This window comes from Amblyraja radiata, chromosome 7, assembly GCF_010909765.2.
Source record: "Amblyraja radiata isolate CabotCenter1 chromosome 7, sAmbRad1.1.pri, whole genome shotgun sequence".
Classification (NCBI taxonomy): domain Eukaryota; kingdom Metazoa; phylum Chordata; class Chondrichthyes; order Rajiformes; family Rajidae; genus Amblyraja; species Amblyraja radiata.
Window position 1 is genome coordinate 42,893,149 of NC_045962.1, and position 22,125 is coordinate 42,915,273.

At 47.8% G+C, this 22,125-nt stretch overlaps 1 protein-coding gene across 1 annotated transcript in view; it reads right to left on the reverse strand.

Moving 5' to 3' along the window:
* fn1 (fibronectin 1) overlaps window positions 1-22,125 on the reverse strand; it is a 94,990-nt gene that overhangs the window by 16,698 nt on the left and 56,167 nt on the right. Inside the window, exons 28-39 of the mRNA XM_033023497.1 lie at window positions 21,487-21,666; window positions 19,936-20,025; window positions 18,140-18,406; window positions 16,991-17,107; window positions 15,821-15,985; window positions 12,487-12,636; window positions 11,128-11,241; window positions 6,968-7,155; window positions 6,767-6,854; window positions 6,130-6,306; window positions 2,059-2,148; window positions 535-714 (exon numbers count right to left, since the gene is read on the reverse strand). Coding sequence (XP_032879388.1) covers window positions 535-714; window positions 2,059-2,148; window positions 6,130-6,306; window positions 6,767-6,854; window positions 6,968-7,155; window positions 11,128-11,241; window positions 12,487-12,636; window positions 15,821-15,985; window positions 16,991-17,107; window positions 18,140-18,406; window positions 19,936-20,025; window positions 21,487-21,666 — 1,806 coding nt within the window. The remainder of the gene's footprint in view (window positions 1-534; window positions 715-2,058; window positions 2,149-6,129; window positions 6,307-6,766; window positions 6,855-6,967; window positions 7,156-11,127; window positions 11,242-12,486; window positions 12,637-15,820; window positions 15,986-16,990; window positions 17,108-18,139; window positions 18,407-19,935; window positions 20,026-21,486; window positions 21,667-22,125) is intronic.

Below are 22,125 nucleotides of genomic sequence, written 5' to 3' on the forward strand. Positions count from 1 at the left end.
AATCAATCAGAAATGTTATTTCAATTTATTTTTCCACAGAAGCCGTTTGATCTACTGTGTATCGGCATAATTCTTTTTATTATAAATTACTTAGTATTATCCTGCGCACATGCCTACTCTTCAAAAAGCTCTCCAATTAATCTAATTCTCCTGTTCATACCTGTCTATGCTGTTAGAACAGACTGATTTCATTCCAGATCATGGTTTGCTGAGCAAGTAAGATATTCCTAGACTCTCCTCTATTAAAATCCCTTGTGAAACTTCCTCTCCTTTGATTGCATCTCCCCCTGAACCTCAACTGTTGATTTTGCTCTCCATACAAAGCTCACTGATGTGCCAAACAGGAGAAGTGCTTAGTGCATGCCGATTAATGTAAGATCCCATTGAATTGTCCGTATAAAATGGTTGTGAGTTGTCCAGATAGTCTTATGACGGGCATGCTGTGAATGCCAAAGTTCTCTGCCAGCTGATGGATCCTTGAAGAAGCCATCATTGCCAATTGTGGACAATATTTTTTTTATGGGCAACCTTTACCTGTGATAATCGCTTCTTCGGCCACGGTTGGCGGCTGAGGGTTGAGCTCCATTAGTTGCCCTCCTTTGGGTTGGTAGGTGATGTGATACCGTGTAATTCGGGAGCGGGGACGTTGCCATAGGAACATGATGCTGTCGGGCGTCGTGGAGATGAATCGGAGTTTCGTTGGAGAATCAATAACTGGGTTAAAGGGTACAAGGTTGAAACAATGAAGACATTAATTCCATTCAGTTTGTTCGGATGTTGATGCCTATCCCATTTCCCTGCATGCAACCACTGTCGCATATTGAATGGCAGCTCCTGTCCAGACAGAGCAGCTGGCATGGCCTCCAGACTGCACTCTATTCCTGAAGTCCCGCCACCTCAGGCCTTGATTTCAGGGATCAGTCACCATCAAAATAAGGAGGGGATAGACGAATGGGTGTAGAGTCATTCTCTGTCCCCTTCAATATAGCCCACTGAGCGCTGCAATATTTATGTCGGATGAGGCACACCTCAGTAATGACACAGTTGCGCAGCAGCCAGTGCTGCCGCTCCAGTGACCCACTTTCAATCCGGACCGTGGGTGCTGTCTGGATGAGAGGTGCTGCCTATCGTTAACCTTCTGATCGCGTGGTCTACCCCCTACCAGGTGCTCTGATCTCCTTCCACATCCCAAGGACCAGTGGGATAGCCAATTTAAATTGTCCCTGACATGCGTGGTGGACTGAAGAATTGGGAAGGCGTATGAGAGAGGAGTGCCCACAGGGAGCCAAGTTGGGGGGAGGGTATAGAAATGATGGGGATTATTCCAAGCACAGACTCAAAAGGCATTAGGTCCTTTATAAGAGAGTGAGGCATTAACTGTGAGTGGTGATTACCCTAAGGTACCATTCAAACACGGTCTTCCTGCAGTGCTCCTCCTGGCCATGGTTTACCAGTGCTTATTTCAGCAGTCAGGTGAGATCAGCAGTCCAGTGTTAGCAACTCCTGAGAACAACAACCTAGGGATTGCTGGGGAAAAGTTCTGCCCTGAGTTAACATTGTTCAGTTTTAAACCAAATTGAAGAAAAATTCATAAAAAATACAATGTTGTCTGGAGAGTTTCATTTTTCACGAGAGACTGGGTATAGGCTTGGATTGTTTTCTTTGCTGCAGAAGACTGTTGGGGGAACCTGAACCACACCCAATCATGAGGGGCAGTCGACAGTGTAGACAATTGGATGCTATTACCCATTGTAAGGGTACAGGAGAATTTAGAGGTTCGGAGATCTGAAGATGATTTTTTTTTTCACACAGGGAGTAACTGGAATCTGGAATGTGCTGCCTGAATGGGCAGTGGAGGCAGATACTCACACAGCATTTAAGAATAATTTCGATAAGCATGTGAATTGCTTAGAAGGCTACAGACTAAATGGACAAGTATAGCTGGATGTTTAGTATGAACGGGGTTGGCTGAAGGGCATGTTTCTGTGTTTACAACTCAATGACTAGAACAACATCAAGGCAAACAGAATTAGGCACTTGCCCTGGAGGGATCCTCACCGGTTTGGACTGTGACGGAGGCAGGTGGGCTGCGATAATTGCCACTCAGGGTGAAGATGTTGATTTTGTACTCCGTGCCAGGGTTAAGGCCTGTGAAAAGGGAAGGAACATTCTTACCATCAAGATCAAGGGGAAATGAAGAACCATCATGGGAATAAAATACAAGATTCTTCAAATGCCTCCAATCAGGGGTCAGTTTAACAGCACATACAATGTTGTTCCATTGTTTAAAAAGGGTTCTAAGAGTAAACCTAGCAATTATAGACCTGTTAGTTTGACGTCAGTGGTGGGCAAATTAATGGAAAGGATACTTAGAGATAATATATATAAGCATCTGGATAAACAGGGTCAGATTAGGAACAGTCAACATGGATTTGTGCCTGGAAGGTCATGTTTGACTAATCTTCTTGAATTTTTGGAAGAGGTTACTAGGGAAATTGATGAGGGTAAAGCAGTGGATGTTGTATATATGGACTTCAGTAAGGCCTTTGACAAGGTTCCTCGTGGAAGGTTGGTTAAGAAGGTTCAATTGTTGGGTATTAATGGTGGAGTAGCAAGATGGATTCAACAGTGGCTGAATGGGAGATGCCAGAGAGTAATGGTGGATGGCTGTTTGTCAGGTTGGAGGCCAGTGACTAGTGGGGTGCCACAGGGATCTGTGTTGGGTCCACTGTTGTTTGTCATGTACATCAATGATCTGGATGATGGTGTTGTAAATTGGATTAGTAAGTATGCAGATGATACTAAGATAGGTGGTGTTGTGGATAATGAATTAGATTTTCAAAGTCTACAGAGAGATTTATGCCAGTTGGAAGAGTGGGCTGAAAGATGGCAGATGGAGTTTAATGCTGATAAGTGTGAGGTGCTACATCTTGGCAGGACAAATCAAAATAGGACGTACATGGTAAATGGTAGGGAATTGAAGAATGCAGTTGAACAGAGGGATCTGGGAATAATTGTGCACAGTTCCCTGAAGGTGGAATCTCATGTAGATAGGGTGGTAAAGAAAACTTTTGGTGTGCTGGCCTTTATAAATCAAGAGCATTGAGTATAGAAGTTGGGATGTAATGTTAAAATTGTACAAGGCATTGGTGAGGCCAATTCTGGAGTATGGTGTACAATTTTGGTCGCCTAATTATAGGAAGGATGTCAACAAAATAGAGAGAGTACAGAGGAGATTTACTAGAATGTTGCCTGGGTTTCAGCAACTAAGTTACAGAGAAAGGTTGAACAAGTTAGGTCTTTATTCTTTGGAGCGCAGAAGGTTAAGGGGGGACTTGATAGAGGTCTTTAAAATGATGAGAGGGATAGACAGTTGACGTGGATAAGCTTTTCCCACTGAGAGTAGGGAAGATTCAAACAAGAGGACATGACTTGAGAATTAAGGGACAGAAGTTTAGGGGTAACATGGGGGGGAACTTCTTTACTCAGAGAATGGTAGCTGTGTGGAATGAGCTTCCAGTGAAGGTGGTGGAGGCAGGTTCGATTTTATCATTTATAAATAAATTGGATAGTTATATGGACGGGAAAGGAATGGAGGGTTATGCTCTGAGTGCAGGTAGATGGGATTAGGGGAGAATACGTGTTCGGCACGGACTAGAAGGGCCGAGATGGCCTGTTTCCATGCTGTAATTGTTATATGGTTATATAGCACATGTAATTCGCAACTCATGGTATACATTACTTTCTAAGACCACCACATGTGAATAGGGGGCCAGGGGCCTTGGAAAGGACACAAATATGTGCAGAAGGGTATCATGAATAAGAAATGGCCGTTAACTGCATTTCGTAAAGGAGAGAGAGCAAAGGAAAGATTTAACACAATAGCACAGCAGCGCAGGGGTGGAAGATTGCAAAATCACGTGGTCTGCCCTGTTTTGACGAATGCAATCAATCTGGTGTGCACAATCAAATAAGATCAAATAGAACAAGTTGTCCTACAACTTTAGGCTGTGCACGCCATATACGCAAGAAGAAGCGCAGCTAGTAGAGCCGTTGTCTTCCAGTGTCTGGGGCCTGTGTTCAATCCCAACTTCCCGTGCGGTCTGCAGTGTTTGGGCAAACTCCCTGTGTATGCAGGGGTTTTCTCTGGGATCTCCAGTTCCTCTCACTTCCCAAAACATGCAGGTTGATAGGTTAACTGGCCACTGGAGTGCTGGTGAGTGACGGAATATGGGGGAAGTTGATTGGAATTTGGGTAGAATAAAATGGGGTTTGAGTAAAATGGTCGCTTGATGATTAACACAAACAAGGTAGAAATTACTGCAGGATTGAAAATGATAAACAAGGAGTGACTGACTGCAATGGCAAGTCAGTAATTGGGAGAACAGGTGTTATGGTAAGCAAAGATCCTATAGCGGAGCAAGATAGGCTACTCCTGCGAAATGCAATGGGCTGACGTGTAGTACGCTACGGAGGGGATCCTGGTCATTTTTCCCCGCCCATTTTGGTAACCTGACCCGACCCACAGTATAATCAACGTTGCGGGGGAACAGTTTGTGTGTGTGATATAGGGTTAGATTCATAATTCTGTCAGTTCATACTTCTGTTAATTCTTGTCAAGAATAACATTTGACTGGTAATTGTCTTTTTTAATGTTTTTTTAAATCATTTCTTTTGAAATGGCTCATAAGCTGTGTTTGAGTTGATTTTGTAGTAACCGGAACCTACCCGACCCGACCCGACTCGCAGGGTAATCAACATTGCGGGAGAACAGTTATTGTGCGTGATATAGGGTTAGATTCATAATTCTGTTAGTTCATACTTCTGTTAATTCTTGTTAAAGAATAAAATGTTTATAAACACACATACGTGAATGTGATACAAATGTATATAATCATATAACACACACAATTCTATTTCTTCTGATTTTTATATCCAATGATGAACTTTATTTCAGACTAGACAAGGGACATTAAATAATAAACATTGTAAACCTCCCCGCAACTTCATATACACTCGGCCCTATCCCACCCCTCAACTCCCGGCACTCCCTTGCCTCCCCCCCCCCCCACACTACAATGTCTCCCCCCCTCCTATGCTGTAGTCCTTTAACCCACAAGCCCCCAACACCACAACTCTCCCCATGCTCTCTGCACCCCGGCCCCTACCCCACCTCTCTCCCAAAGATCTTTGCTCTCTCTCTCACCCGGCCCTACCCAACCCTCCTGCGCCACCACTACCCCACTTGCACTATTCCCCTCCTCTCTCCCCGCTGCCCCGGGCCACGCACCCCCTCTCCCCGCTGCCCCGGGCCGCGCACCCCCTCTCCTCGCTGCCTCGGGCCGCACACCCCCTCTCCCCGCTGCCCCGGGCCGCGCACCCCCCTCTCCCCGCCCAAGTCAAAGACTTGCGAAGATACGGGAGCGGAGGCAGAAGGAAAGATCCGATCTTTGGCCGGAAGCAAGATGGCGGAACAAGATGGTTGCTAAAATGGGTCCTATAATCACCCATGAATCTGCCCATGACCGTACTACGTGTTTTGCGTAGGAGCAGGCCATCTTGCTCTGCTATAAGATCTTTGATGGTAAGTAGCAATGTAAATAAGAGAGAAGATTTTTTTACACATTGTCATGAGCTAAAATGCAAAATATGAAATGTCAATGGAAGACATTTCAATACATTAATTCCTTGATTCACACATTTTCACTCAAATGCCTTGGACTCCTTGAAGTATGTCTTCCATAGAGTTCACTTTTGCTGTAATGCATTGCACGCCAATCTCCATGAATAGAAACTCACGTTATCAAAATGTGCTACTCAAATGCTAATCAAAATGTCCTTCCTGATGCAAAAAAATCAATTTAACTGTTTCCTGGTACACCTCCCTTTTGTGAAATCAAGGATGAAGCTGTAGTAACTTCTACAAAGAAAAAAGGATAAATCTTTGAGGGTAGTGCGATGAAGAGCAGGATGAATGGAGGACACTTTCCAAGAGCTAGCATCAAGATGGGCCAAACAATCTCCGTGTGTGCTGCATCTGTCTATGAGGAGTGTCTGGTAAAAGGTGCTGGAAGTATTACGAACTGAATTACTTAACCTGAAGGCAACAGCAGATGTAGTGGGCTTTACCTGTGATGGTGTAGGTGCGAGTGTTGGGTCCCACGGTCCTCTGGACGGTGCCACCGATGATAGAAGGCACAGCGTTGATCTGGAAGCCAGTGATAGGTTCTGCCTTGGTGCGCCATTGAAGGGTGATGGTATTCGCCGTCACACTGGACACTTTGATGTGGCGCGGTGAACTAACGCCTGGAACATGGGTGCAACATCAGCTGTCAGGTACATGGTTAAGCCCTCAGTGAGTTGTTACCGGACATGCTGATTCATGCACAATGGGAGGTGACTGGGGGCATGGACGAGTAGATGTAGATGTTTTTGCTGCGGTTCTTAGATGAGTGAAGGGGCAGTTTGAGAACCATGGCAACCAAAGGCATTGATGCCAAACAAGTGGAATGACGGAAATCACGGATATACAAGAGGCCAAAGTTGGAGGAGGGCGGCAAGCTGGAGTGGGTAGCAGAGATTTGAGGTTTGGGGAGACATGAGGGCATGCTCAAGGTTATTGTGGGTATAAACCAGCAGGTAACAGTCAAGTCCTGGAGGCTGAGAGTTTCACAAGACAATGAGAAAAGGCAGTGGGAAGAAGAGTGGAATTGGAGGTAAGGTTCCGTGGACATAAGCAGGAGTTAGGATGAAGTAGATGACTCACCGTCTAGTGTTGCTTTGATTCCCTGCAAGGCATTACTCGTCATGGTATCTCTGACGGAGTAAACCATAATGTCGTACTTCGTCGCAACCTGCGTTTAAAAATAAGATTATGCAGGTGAGTCCATAGCAATGACACAGAATGGAACAGGACTTTTGACACAACAAATCAACAATGGTCTTTGCAGGGATGGGGCGGAATTACCATGAGGCCAGAGAGTGTGGCGCTGGTGTTATCTGGGCCAAAGGTCAGTTTCTGGCTTGGACCTGTCACCTTCCTTGGACTCACTATCACAATATAACCAGTCACTGGGTCAGCAGGAGCATGCCAGCTTATCGTCATACTTGTTGGAGTGACTTGCATAAACTCAAGATCGGTTGGTGCTGGAATGGCTGCAAGGTAAGAAAGAAAGGGAGTTACATTTATTCCTCACCCCTAGCAAGATTATGAAGCACAAGTGCTTTCTAACCAACAAAGGACTTCTGATGTGCACTCATCCCTGTGCTATAGGTCATGGGCAGCTAATTTGAGAACCTTAGTTTCACCATCAGTTGCTTACAGATCATCATAGAATCATAGAATCATAGAAAGTAGGTGCGAGAGTAGACCATCAGGTCCGTCGAGCCCGCACCGCCATTCACTCATGGCTGAACACTAAACAGACACACTTACCCACAAACAGTAGACACAAGACACAGAACACAAGACACTACCCTCCCCTCTATACCGCTATCACCCCTCTCCACCCCAAGAACCGCGTGATCTCCTGGGGGAGGCAAAAAAACGGATAAAAACCCAGGTCCAAATTGGGAAAAAAATCCGGGAAATTCCTCTCCGACCCCAATCCAGGCGATCGACACTTGTCCAGGAGATCACTCAGGTCTACTATACTAACCATACCTAGGTCCATATCCCTGCCCTCTCCCCGTAGCCCCTTATCCCCTTGGCAGCTAAAAAACCATCTATTTTTGACTTAAATAAATTTAACGTTTCTGCTTCCACTGCTCCCTGGGGCAGTGAATTCCACAAACTAACCACCCTCTGGGTGAAGAAGTTCTTCCTCATCTCAGTTTTAAAAGAGCCCCCCCTCACTCTGCAACTATGTCCCCTAGTTCTAGCCTCCCCGATCATTGGGAACATCCTCGGTGCATCCACCCGATCAAGGCCCCTCACGATCTTATACGTTTCAATGAGATCGCCTCTCATTCTTCTAAACTCCAAAGAGTAGAGTCCCAGCTTACTTAACCTTTCCTCATATGTCAATCCCCTCATTGCAGGAATTAATCTTGTAAACCTTCGCTGCACTGCCTCCAGGGCTAGTACATCCTTTCTTAAGTATGGACCCCAGAACTGTACACAGTATTCCAAATGTGGTCTCACTAATACCGTGTACAGCGCATTTAGATAAAGCACTTTCAGATGATTTTTACTACCCTTCCTTCCGTTTTTGCCCCTTTTACATCTAGAGCTTTATCTTCACACATTCTGGATCCTCCTGTCACATTTTGATTTTCCGCTTCCCTAGCCTCCCTTAGCTCACTGTACCCTTACTAAATCACTGTACCCTTAACCAAAAAGCAGAAATGCTAACCTGAGGTTGCACCCAATCAGCTGCTTCCTCTAGTCTGCTCCCACCAATCAGCGGCTTCCCCAGAAACCCTCCCTATGGAGTGTGGAACGTCACGGGATTTGGTAAGCTCTGACCCTCCACCGCTGTCTCCAACGGTCCTGGGTCTCCGCGAGAACAAGCCCCGTGCCCGATTCAAGCCCTCACCGCTCTGACCCTCCACCGCTGTCTCCAACGGTCCTGGGTCTCCGCGAGAACAAGCCCCGTGCCCGATTCAAGCCCTCACCGCTCTGACCCTCCACCGCTGTCTCCAACGGTCCTGGGTCCCCGCGAGACCAAGCCCCGTGCCCGATTCAAGCCCTCACCGCTCTGACCCTCCACCGCTGTCTCCAACGGTCCTGGGTCTCCGCGAGAACAAGCCCCGCGCCCGATTCAAGCCCTCACCGCTCCGACCCTCCACCGCTGTCTCCAACGGTCCTGGGTCTCCGCGAGAACAAGCCCCGCGCCCGATTCAAGCCCTCACCGCTCCGACCCTCCACCGCTGTCTCCAACGGTCCTGGGTCTCCGCGAGAACAAGCCCCGTGCCCGATTTAAGCCCTCACCGCTCTGACCCTCCACCGCTGTCTCCAACGGTCCTGGGTCTCCGCGAGAACAAGCCCCGTGCCCGATTCAAGCCCTCACCGCTCTGACCCTCCACCGCTGTCTCCAACGGTCCTGGGTCTCCGCGAGAACAAGCCCCGCGCCCGATTCAAGCCCTCACCGCTCTGACCCTCCACCGCTGTCTCCAACGGTCCTGGGTCTCCGCGAGAACAAGCCCCGTGCCCGATTCAAGCCCTCACCGCTCTGACCCTCCACCGCTGTCTCCAACGGTCCTGGGTCTCCGCGAGAACAAGCCCCGTGCCCGATTCAAGCCCTCACCGCTCTGACCCTCCACCGCTGTCTCCAACGGTCCTGGGTCTCCGCGAGAACAAGCCCCGTGCCCGATTCAAGCCCTCACCGCTCTGACCCTCCACCGCTGTCTCCAACGGTCCTGGGTCTCCGCGAGAACAAGCCCCGTGCCCGATTCAAGCCCTCACCGCTCTGACCCTCCACCGCTGTCTCCAACGGTCCTGGGTCTCCGCGAGAACAAGCCCCGCGCCCGATTCAAGCCCTCACCGCTCCGACCCTCCACCGCTGTCTCCAACGGTCCTGGGTCTCCGCGAGAACAAGCCCCGTGCCCGATTCAAGCCCTCACCGCTCTGACCCTCCACCGCTGTCTCCAACGGTCCTGGGTCTCCGCGAGAACAAGCCCCGTGCCCGATTCAAGCCCTCACCGCTCTGACCCTCCACCGCTGTCTCCAACGGTCCTGGGTCTCCGCGAGAACAAGCCCCGTGCCCGATTCAAGCCCTCACCGCTCTGACCCTCCACCGCTGTCTCCAACGGTCCTGGGTCTCCGCGAGAACAAGCCCCGTGCCCGATTCAAGCCCTCACCGCTCTGACCCTCCACCGCTGTCTCCAACGGTCCTGGGTCTCCGCGAGAACAAGCCCCGTGCCCGATTCAAGCCCTCATCAGCTGTAGATGCCAATCTGTAGCATAAAAATGGGGATGTTCTGGTCTCCAGTTGTACTGTACACCCGCACTGTGTACTCCATGCCTGGGTGCAAGCCAGTCAGCTGGATGGAGTTATCCTTGGAGTGGGAGGTGGGTGTGATTATACATTCTCCATCCACGGGATTGAAGTAGATTACTTTGTAGGGAATGACCTTGCTGTCCGGACTCTCCCACTGCAGACACATGGAATCCTCCTCTACATCCATAAAGGACAGTGGTTGGGCGTGGACTGCCAGGTGAGAAATAAGAGGAAGCAACAAAAATTGTGTAACGTCTTCTCTTGGGACCTAAGGATGCTCTGCATAGTTTGTGCCGGGGCTGGATCATGGCTCGAGGAAAGAGACCACCCAAAATTCAACAGGAATATTGTTGTGATTATGAGGCAGCCCTTTCCAGTGCCCACCCCATCCCAAACAGTTACAGACCACTCCTGCACATTTGTTTTCCCCTTCTCTGCAAAGCATTGGCATTCCACATCAAAATTCTACACAGCTGATCAATGGAAGGGAAGGGCTTCGACCCTGCAGTCCATCTGAAAGCCAGTGCTAGACTTGTTCAGGGAGGGTGTCTGGTGTAAAAGTGCCTTTTTAAAGCAAAGCAAAGTGCCAGGAAACATCAATAGGTAACCAAATATCTGGCAGGATAACAGCAGTTGGGTGTAAAATACTGGATCTCCTTTCACGTTTGAGAACAAGGAACACCAAAAGGGCAGGCTCTCACCGATCTCAATCAGTGTCTAGTTTAGATTTCAGTGAGGCCAACTCCACATCACCAGCAACCTGGCCTCTCCGGTAGGGACCAGACTCAATCTGCCAGGAACCAGGCTGCATTCTAGGGTCAAGGAAGGGCTTTGCGACCAACTTCTTGTTGCATCGTAGGGACCAGGGTCCCCTCACAGGAACCAGGGCTTCAACATTAGAGGTTCCGTCCTCTCCTGCACACTCCCCTCTGGCATTGGATCCCAGCTAACGCCCATCTGTTAATTCCTTGTCTAGCAAGCCCACTCCCGCTGATCAAAGGTGAAGCCGAAATGGCGAGAGAGAGAGAGAGAGAGAGAGAGAGCAAGCCTGCTTAAGACACTTATAAACCATGGCTAGCCAAGGACTAGCCAAGGGGCTGTCTGCAATGTTCAGTTGACCCAATCACTTGGGTGCTTTGTAACACTCCCACCATGCTCAGTATCGCACACTTTCCAAAGCACCTACCGGTGACTGTTGACACAATGAGGGGTGTGCTCTCCCCATGCTCTCCCAGAGCGTACACACTGATCATGTACCGGACCATTGGCGACATGCCATCGAGAGTGAAGTGGTTCTGACCTGAAAGTAGACGTCATAGAAAGGTGACATTCCGTCTGAAAATTCCATTGTACTTCTCGGTGTTCATGCCACGAACTATTCTAAGTTCCAGAGCCAACCATTTTCATTAATTGCCTGCCCATTTGAAAAGGTTCCCATGTTAATCCCCTTCTGTCAGGAGCTGCCATATTTTGGCTGCCTTTTCTGACTGGAGTTAATCCGTAGGACATCAAATGATCAGCTCTCTCATACTGTCCCAACTCCCATCAGACAGCCTCTTTTCCAATCCTCAAACACTCTTCACCCTCATTCTTCATGCCTGCTTTAACCCAGCAGGCCCCATTTCCTATCACCGTGCCCCATTACCCATTCATCCCTTTAAACTTACGGGCCTCCGTTTTCCTTGTTCGCTTTTAATATTTCAACCCTTCGCCACACTCCCTTTTAACTCACCAAGCCCTGTGGTTTAAGACTTTAAACTAAACTTACTTGTTTCAAAGGAAAGTTTATTGTAAGTACACGTTAAAAAAAGGGTGTTGGGGTAATGAGTAACCTCCAGTATTTTGGAAAATCTTCTAGGTCTGGATCAACAGTGTGTGTGTGCGGGGGACAGATTATTGGCATGTCAGAACTTGTCCAGTATCCTATTATTCTTGCACTATCTGTGACCTCCCTACATATTTCTTCCACTAACTCCTGCTCCTATTCGTGGTGGGTGGGGGCTCTGATACAATCTCATCAAAGGATCATTCCCTTCTTATTTTTCAGTTCCACCCACATAGCCTAATTGGACAATGCTCCATGCATATCCTGTCTAATTACCACTGTGACGTACTCCTTGATCAAAAACATAACTCCTCCACCTCTACCCCTCCTGGAGCATTTGTACCAGAATCAGAGATCTGTCAGGTGTGTCCTCCCTCAGACAGTTCCATGGGCCTATCCATGCCATGAGTTCACCAGGCTTACCTGTCTGGCCTCTTACATTGAATTAATGTATAACTTGTCTACGGCTCCCTTTTGCTTCCTGCCAGACTGAGGGATCCTAAAATAGGAATAAAAAAGCACAAGCCATTCCCCAAGCCTTTCCATGTATCAGTTCCTTTACCTCCACTCATGAAGGAGTGACCCTTGTAGGGGCAACAACATAAAGCCACTTAAAAACATGACGCAGATATAAACACCAGACAAATGGCATGAGTCACACTAACAAACCCGACACCCTCGCCCCCCAATAGTTCGCGGTCGAGCAGACTGGAGACGTGCCTGATGTTGCAGTCCAAGTTAATTCCTGGCCATCCCCGTTCAACGGTACGCCGGTGATCCTGTAACCATTAACTGGTGCAATAGGTGGGGTGTTCCAGCTGATGGTCAGCTTGTTGTTTTCCCCCATCTCCACCTTCGTCCCGCTTCGATCTGTAGGAAGGGCAGATTCTCAGGTAAAGAGGTGGTTACCCTCACGCCACTCGCGTCCCAGGAGCAGCTTGGAGACGCCCGAGAAATGGTGGTTTAAGACATGGCCAAATGACTTGCTGGACAGCGGTGGGCACCATCAGCTATTTTGTTGTGCTCCCAATCCCATCTCCACAAAGCTGCTATCGGGCTTGTCCTGGCTTTACACCTAAAAGCCATGCCAAACCAGGAAAGCTATTCTCCAAAATAGACGCAACTGGGTGAAGTACTCCACCCCCAGTCAAAGGCCTCTTCACCCTGTCTGGAAAATACTTGCAAGCAGCACACAGTGTGATTCTCAGGGCAGGATTCCTAACCTCCAACCTGTTTCCATGACTCAACCTGTTTGGACTAGTTATCAGAGGGACAAAATAATATGACACTCATTTTTGACAGCAGCAAATCATAAGAAACAGGATTAAAACCACCTCATTCTTTCTGACCTGCTGTGTTTCCAGCACCTACTGCTTTTTTCAGTTTTCTAGCAGGAAAAACTAATCAGGTGTAGGCCATTTGGCCTCTCATGCCTGCCTCCCAATTCAATTCAATTAGATCACCTTTTATATCAGTGCTATGTTCCTGCACTAACTTCATAACCTCCATTCTCTTAATATGTACAAGATCCTATCAAGCTCTGCCCTGAATACATTTATCGACAGCCTCCATCTTCTTGTGTAGAGAATTAAAAAGATTCACCACGCTCTGAGCAAAGGTATTTCTTCTCAACTAAATCCTGAATGGCTGACCATTTATTTTGTCTGTGACCCCCCCGCAGTTCTAGAAACCCCATAACAGGGGAAACATCATGCTTCTCATCTAAACAGCAGGCAGAGGTTATGCTGGATAGAGAAATAGTTAATGTTTTAGGTTCAAGCCCCACAAGAATGTTGTTCTTCTTATAAGAATAGATAGTGTGAAGACAAGAGAGTACAGTTGCTGAAATCTGGATTACAAAACAGAATGTTGAAAGAAAGTGAGTTGAGCAGCACCTGTGGAGGTCCTGACCCAAAACTGCCCATTTCCCTCCACAGATGCTGCCTACTCCTCTTCATTCTTCCACCAGCTCTCCATTTGTTTGGTCCAAATTTCAGCATTTGCAATCTCCTGTGCTTTCATTTACTGCTCTCAATCCAAAGTGTTGACTTACAGCTTTTCCCTCAAAAGATACTGCTTCACCCGTTGAGTTCTTCCAGCGTTCTGTTGCTTAATAACCAGATAGTCTGTCTACTGAATTTACATTAAATAATAATGCAGATTAAAAGTAAACGGTTCAGAGGGGAATTGTGGAATTGTTTCTGCCGAATGAGGAATATGATGAAAGGGCAACACACACACACACACACGAGTCTATAGCTAGTTTCAAAGTGGAGATGGGTAAAGATTTGAGGCAAAAATGTTTGTGTGGTGAAAGGTAAGGTAGAGAAAATAGATATATACCGTGTTTCCCGGCAATGAAATTGCTACATATTGAAAAAAGGACGGCGGGACAGGGTCAAGGGTTTGGTTTAGTCCAGGGGTTGGCAACATTGCCTGCGTGCTCCGGAACTGGCTGTAGCATCCAGGTCGCGGGACGGAACGGGGCGGGACGGAGCAGCCAGCCTTCCGCCCAGTAGCTACCGACTAACCACCACCTCCACCTCCACCGGTTGCGCCTGTGCGGAAGGACACTGTGGCTGGCGGGGGCGGCAGAAGGCGTTGCGGTGGCGGCCAGTTCCGCTGTCCGGTCCCGCCGGCCACTCACAGCCATCCGAGCTACTTCCCTTCCCGGGCCAACTCCCCACACGCTGTGAAAGGAACTCTCTCCCCCCCAGAGGCGCTGTCCTTTTACAGCCGCTTCAAACTTTACAGCCGCTTCCCATCATCTGCCAGCAATGAGGGATAGATCTTTCAAATATCCATCATTTTTACAAACCATGTTTCTCGGGGTATCTAAATCTAAATTTTATTAGTTATTTAAGTTATGACATCGGATGGAAGCTGCAAACCCAAATCTCGTTGCACTTATGTGCAATGACAATAAAATATATTATTATTATTATTATTGGAGAACCTGCCAAAGGTTATCTTACTGTATGTACTCCATCGGTTTATAACACCATCACAGATAAACACCATTGCGGAGACATGGTGGTGCAGCAGATAGTATTCCTGCTTCGGTTCTAACGACCCAAGTTCAATCCTGACCTCAACCGGTGACTACATGGGCTTCCTTGTGGTATAACCATGTAACAATTACAGCACGGAAACAGGCCATCTCGGCCCTACAAGTCCGCGCCGAACAATTATTTTCCCTTAGTCCCACCTTCCTGCACTCATACCATAACCCTCCATTCCCTTCTCATCCATATGCCTATCCAATTTATTTTTAAATGATACCATCGAACCTGCCTCCACCACTTCCACTGGAAGCTCATTCCACACCGCTACCACTCTCTGAGTAAAGAAGTTCCCCCTCATGTTACCCCTAAACTTCTGTCCCTTAATTCTCAAGTCATGTCCTCTTGTTTGAATCTTCCCTACTCTCAGTGGGAAAAGCTTATCCACGTCAACTGTCTATCCCTCTCATCATTTTAAAGACCTCTATCAAGTCCCCCCTTAACCTTCTGCGCTCCAGAGAATAAAGACCCAACTTGTTCAACCTTTCTCTGTAACTTAGTTGCTGAAACCCAGGCAACATTCTAGTAAATCTCCTCTGTACTCTCTCTATTTTGTTGACATCCTTCCTATAATTGGGCGACCAAAATTGTACACCATACTCCAGATTTGGTCTCACCAATGCCTTGTACAATTTTAACATTACATCCCAGCTTCTATACTCAATGCTCTGATTTATAAAGGCTAGCATACCAAAAGCTTTTTTTACCACCCTATCTATATGAGATTCCACCTTCAAGGAACTATGCACAGTTATTCAGGTGTTACATGGGTGTTATATTTTCCCAAAAAATCTATCCTCTCTGGACTAGATTTCCAAAAACAGGATGTTGGCTGGGTTAATTGGTCATTTTAAATTGCTCCTTGTGCGAGCGGGTAGCATAAAGTATCCTGGGAGAGTTGATGGACATGCGAGAGAGCATAAGCAGCAGGACTAGTGGGAGCTGACAAGACCCGGTGGGCTGCAAGGCCTCCTATGTTACCATCCTCCTACCTGTCCAGTCGGTGCCCACAACGGGTTTGCTGGTTGCCGGACTGTCACCTCGGCCGGTGACTGCATACACAGTGACAGTGTACTGGGTGTCTGGGCGGAGGTTGGTGATGGTGGTCGTTGAGTCAGATCCATGCACCGTCTTCTCCTGCACTGGGCTGTGGCTTCCTGTTGTGGGGCGGGGGGAATTAGGAGAAAATAATGAAGCAGGGACTGTAACACCGGGCTAGAAACTGTCAATGCGAAACTGTGTGATCTTGTTTATTTCACATATACAGTGAGCGAAAACTCATATCACATGCCTTGAATGGACATCTAAGATACAATTCAAGGTCACTGCAACCATATTATGAGGTCCAGGCCCACACTACAGCCTGTTTGAGGCTTTCAGGTCAATGGATCAGAGTTGTGTACTAGCTTTCATCAACCACTAGAGGGCCGCCAAAAGGCAGTTAAAGGTTTATTTTGTGATCTGCCAAAATGTAAAAGCCCTGTCCCACGGTACGAGTTCATTTGAAGAGCTCTCCCGAGTTTAAAAATAATCAAACTCGTGGTAAGCACAGAGAATGAACGTAGCGGGTACATCGGAGCTCGGGGACGTCTCTTAGCGGCTCGTAACACTAACGGCAGGTACTCGGGAAGACTCGCTAATGGCAGGTAAGCTCGGGAAGACTCGTGAAGATTTTTCAACATGTTGAAAAATGGCCACGAGAGCCCCGAGTACCGACGAGTGGTCATTACTGTAAATCTCCGAGTTCGAATCAGGGCAAACTCGGGAGAGCTCTTGGAATGAACTCGTACCGTGGGACAGGGCTTTAAGGATTTCCATCTTCCCAATTACCTCCATCCCTGCTAACACTCTCCAACTTTCCACAAAACCAAGGTGTGACAATATCCACCCTCTCCCTCCAGTAGGCACTCTGGGCACGAGCTAGATTCAATATCGCAGCACACTCATTAGGTTCAAAGTCCCCAAGGTTTTACCCTAATTGGGTCGAGTATTGGCCTTGCTTGCATTTGTTGCACCCACAATCCGGGTGTAGTGCGGTGCCAGATTGGTGTTCTAGTTCGAGATTCCCTAAGGCAGCAAAGACGGTATTCAGTCGCCATTGATGACATTAGATGAAGGAATGTTCTGCCGACAGGTCGCTTGGGGATTAAGCCAGGACCTACCAGTCTCTCCATAGGCGATGCGGTAGTATTTGACAGTCAAGGGTGGTGGGGTCCAACTGATGGTTAGGCTGTCAGTTGTAGACTTGGTGAATTCCAAGTTGGTTGGGGAGTCTGAGACTGCAGAGCAGGGAATGGGTTTGGAAGGAGAAAAAACAGTGGAATTAATCAGTGTTAAATGTTCAACACCCTACCCTGACTATTTTACTCGCAACGAAATCAGCCTGGTAAATCCTGCAAACAATGTAGAGGTAGGTGCACATCATGTTCTCACCTGCCCAAACGTGAGACCGCTTGTTTCAGTGACATTGGCTGAGTGATAAATTTGATTTGCAAACCTTCTTTGGCTCTTCAAAGTTGCCCAGAATCTTTAATGTACCTCCTGATATCCTGTCTGAATGGTACAGTCTTAACCTCATGGTCACAATTCATCATGGTCGCAATATCACGCGTGTTTTCTGCAGTGCTCAAAGTGCCAATAAAGAGGCCAGTCCTTGGCCAGACCATTACTAAGGCAGTTATTTGACAGTAGGGGGTGTCACATAGACAAATATAGAAACAAGGAACTGCAGATGCTAGTTTACTAAAACAGACAAAGTGCTTGGAGAAACTCAGCAGGTCAGGCAACATCTTTGAAGAAGTGGTCTCGACCCGAAATGTCACCTATCCAGGTTCCCCAGAGATGCTTCCTGACCTGCCGAGTTACACCTGTTTTTTTTCCATGTAGACAAATCATATCTTCACTCATTGCACTTTCCAGTTGTTCTCAGTTGCCATTGCTCAGGAGAGGACAAGCTATTTGACTACAAGAGGCATCACAGAACCCCCACCTTCACCCAAGAAGGAATCAAGATGTCTGGGTTTCCCGCCGGGAGCTGCCCAGTTATTTAACCTAGGAATGCATCAATGCGTTGGCTTGATTTATTTTATGTCAGCCTAAAGGATAGTGGTGTTTCCAGACCCCATACATCCACAACAACCTCCCACCCCCTAGAGAACAATTTTATCCAGCTGGAAAATCCTTTGGCAAAGCACAGCTAACCTGTGGCCCTACCCTGAGGCCCACCTACCACCATCAAGGCTGCAGAGAATCCCAACACACAGCACAGTGTCTGAACCAAACACCCACACAGATGGGTGCCCTACACTTACTGGTGGATTGCTGTCCGATCGCAGGCAAACTCTCGTGCGTGCGGCTCAAGGCCGAGATGCTGACAATGTACTCCGAGCCGGGCAGTAGGTTGGTCAGGTGGTGGGATGTGCGGGTAGTTGGCACCCGCTCAGTCTTCACTGCGCCCCCTTTCTCAAGCTGCACCTGTACTTTGAAGCCAGTGACATGGACCTTTGGTGGAAGCCAGTTCACAGTGAAGGAGTTGGTGGTGATATCAGAGAACTGAATGTCACTTGGAGAGTCGATGGCTGTGACAAAGATAAAAAGCAAGGGTTAAAGCAGGCTAAAACATGAAACCCTTTATCTAGTGTCATCTCCCACCTAAGTATCTTCTACCAAATTAAGTATCTCTTCAAAATCATAAAGCTGTAGATGCTGGAAATTTGAAAGAAAAAGAGCGAATACTGGCAACTCAGCAGTTCAGGCTGCATCTATGGTGAGAAAAACAGAGGAAGAGACCCTTCTTCGGAATATACCCAAACGTTTTCTCTCCACAGAGCGGCACAACATTGGTTACTGCCTTACAGCGCCAGAGAACCGTGTTCGATCCCGACTATGGGTGCTGTCTGTACAGAGTGTGTACTTCCTCCCTGTAACCACGTTTGTCTTTCTCTGGGTGCTTCAGTTTCTTCCTGCACTTCAAAGACTTACAAGTTTGTAGGTTAATTGCCATTGGTAAGTTGTAAAATTATCCCTAGTGGACAGGGTGATCGCTGGTCGGCATGGACTCGAAGGCCAAAGGACCTGTTTCTGTGCTGTTAGTCTAAAGATGCTGTCTGCCATGCTGAATGTCTCTAGCATTTTGTTTTTTTCCCCCGACATACAGGTTACTAAATGTAACATATGAGCATATGACTTAAGAACAGCAATAGCCACTTGGTGGTGCCTTGAATCTGCTTCATAATGCAATAACATCATGGACAATACAGTAGCAATGATAGTGCAGGATCTATGTTTGTAGACCCCTCCGAGCCAAGAGTTATGAAAATAAGGAATATACATGGAATTGCTGAGATTTAGACTGAGATATTTGGATCAGTCTCCAGCTGTCCACAGCCATGGATTTTAAACGTAACTGTAGTACAGCTGGCACCCTGAGAAAGATGTGAGTGGCGCATAGTTGGGGTAGAATGCAGGCCTGGAGTCCACACCCAGCATCAGCATATATCGGTGTTCACCAGGGGGCACTATGGCTCCTCACTTGACACACACTGCCATCAAATCTGGGCCTCGTTTCCCTTCAGTTTCTGCAGCAACTGCACTTGGAATTGTCTGCTTGTCAAACAGCTCACACGCTGGATTACAAACTCCTCGCTTCTCGGCAACCCTTGCTCATGGGAAATTAACAGAGAAAGTGGAGCAGAGTGGAAAATGTCTGTTATTAAGTCAAATGCTTGTGGCACTGTTGGGAATAACTACCTGCACACGTTCTTGGGGCCTCCGGAATAAAGATTTAGGGGGGAGATTTAGCTGAGAAGCTGCATCAGCCCTGAATTTCTGGGCTTTTCCCCTCTAAGAACAGCTGGGGGAGATCTTTAAAAAGACAGTGAGGTTTGATGGGATGCAAGATTACAGATATGTGTTTGTATTGATGCAGAAGAGCGGTTCCATTGAAAGCAACAAGGGGACATTCTGCAGAACCAAGGGTGATCCAAACCCCCATGTTTTTTCACTTGGCCTTTAAAATGAACAATATCAGACAATGATAATGACTTCTAATCATCCCTTATTATAATGCAATCCATTGTACACATTTGAGGCCTGGAACAATAGTTACCTGTTTGCTGGGTTCCAATCAATGGGGCGCTTTGACTCTCACCAATTACGCAGATAATATGCACCATGTAGTTAGTACCAGGCTGGAGATCTGAGGAACAGACAATCTCATTAGAGTACATCAAACCAAGGGTGCCTAGACAGCGGCCGGATACCTGTAAATGAGCTCCCAGATGATCTGACACCATGTACCTATGGACAAGTTGCTCCATCAGGAAGGTGAAACTGGTGGACTGACATGAGCTGGTGCACAAAGCAGGGGTTGGGGATCACACTGTATGTGACAGGACAAAGTTTAGGACTCTCATAATGGAGGGCTTCAGCCAGGGAATTCTGTTTCAAGGTCTGTGTAGCAGTGAGATCACTGGGCCAAGCAGGCATTCATCATGTGGCTTTGTCACTGTCTCCCAGAAATTAAGTCCCAGTGCTTTTAACTAGGCCACCATGTTGGTGTGGTTGGTGTAACTGTGATATCCTGAACTCACTACACCGGTGGGAGAGGGAGTGAGGCAGAACCAGACAATAAGACACTGTCCAGTGCTCTAATGCAATAAATTTCCTCTCTCCACTGAAAAATTACTTAAACAAAAATTTAAAGACATGGATAACACAAGTCTACACACATATGGCTACACACACCATTCTATACACATACCCACACCATTCTATACTCATACAAATTACAATACAATACCATTTATTTTTCATTTGAACCTCACATGAGGTTCAAACGAAATTTGTTTTCTGCAGTCATACAAGAAAAGAACCAAGACACACACCAACACAATTTGCACAAACATCCATCACAGTGAATCTCCTCCTCACTGTGATGGAAGGCAAAGTCTTGTCTCTCCCCTGCTCTCCATTTTTCTCCCGATGTCAAAGTCAAAGCCCCCGGCGGGCGCTAGCAAGTCCGCGGCCATTTAAAGCCTCGCCGGGCGATGTAAGGCCCCGCTCCAGGTCACTTTCAACCCCGCAATTCGGGCGGGAGAAGTCGCCGTTGCCGGTGCCCCGCAAAGCAGTCTTCCACCGGTGACCCGCGAGCTCCCGGTGTCACCATCCACCGGAGTCGGGTCGCAGCCGCGCGCCACCGCAGCTCTCCATGCTCCGAACTCTCCACGCTTCGAAGCTGGCCAGCTCCACGATGATAGGTCCGCAGCTCCGCAGGCTCCGTGACTTGAGCCCCCAGGTCGTTCCGGTTGGAGGCCGCTCCACGGTGCTAGGCCCCAACGACAACGGAGACCAGACAGGGAAAAGGTCGGGTCCCCGTGCAGGAAAGAGATTTAAAAGTTTCCCCCACCCACCCCCCGCCCCCCACACATACACATTTAAAAACCAACTAGGACAAAACGGGACAAAAAAAAAAAAGACAGACTGCAGAGGCTGCTGCGATGTCTGAAATGATTCTATGCACAAACACACAAACTTATTCTAACACACACACTTGGATACACACTCACTCAAACCTTCACAAACACAAACCAACAAATGAGCATGTGTGTGTACACACTGACATGCATGTACAGCACCTCCCCTGAAGCTGTGCTCCCACCTGTCAGGGCCACCATGCTGTCACTTGAGTGGATGGTGAGGTTGGTGTGAGCCTCATCTGTCACCGGTCCGTAAAGTACGATGAAGTTGGAGAGGTCGATGGAGTCTGGTGGTGACCAGCTGACCCTCATGCTGTCTGCATCCACATTGGTGAACTGCATATTGGTAGCAGATGGCACCTCTAGGAGGGAATGGACACAGTCACTGACAGCTCTAGGTGTGAACAAGCAGCTCGACCAACACAGACACATGCCGATACAGATCGTCGGGTTTGCATGCACACACACCCAAACACTGGGCCCATTCCCTTCCTTGGAAGAAAGCATTCGGAAGGGGTGGTTACAAATATCCCCTTCAGAACCGTGTCTTCACAGAAAGGAGCTGGAAACCACATCCAAACTCTTAGCTGTCGTGCATTTTCAAACCTAACCCACATTCAGTACCCTATCCATCCTTCCCCCAGCTGTTGTGTGCCCCATCCACCTCAAATGCAGGAGAGATGGGGACAGATCACCTTCCGCAGCAAGGTTGAAAGTTACTCTTTTCAGCCTTTTTCAAGCATCGCATTTCAACTAGCAGCTCAAGAATGCTTTTTACTCGGTGTGGGAACTTGGAATTGGGTATGGACAGCAGGGACTGA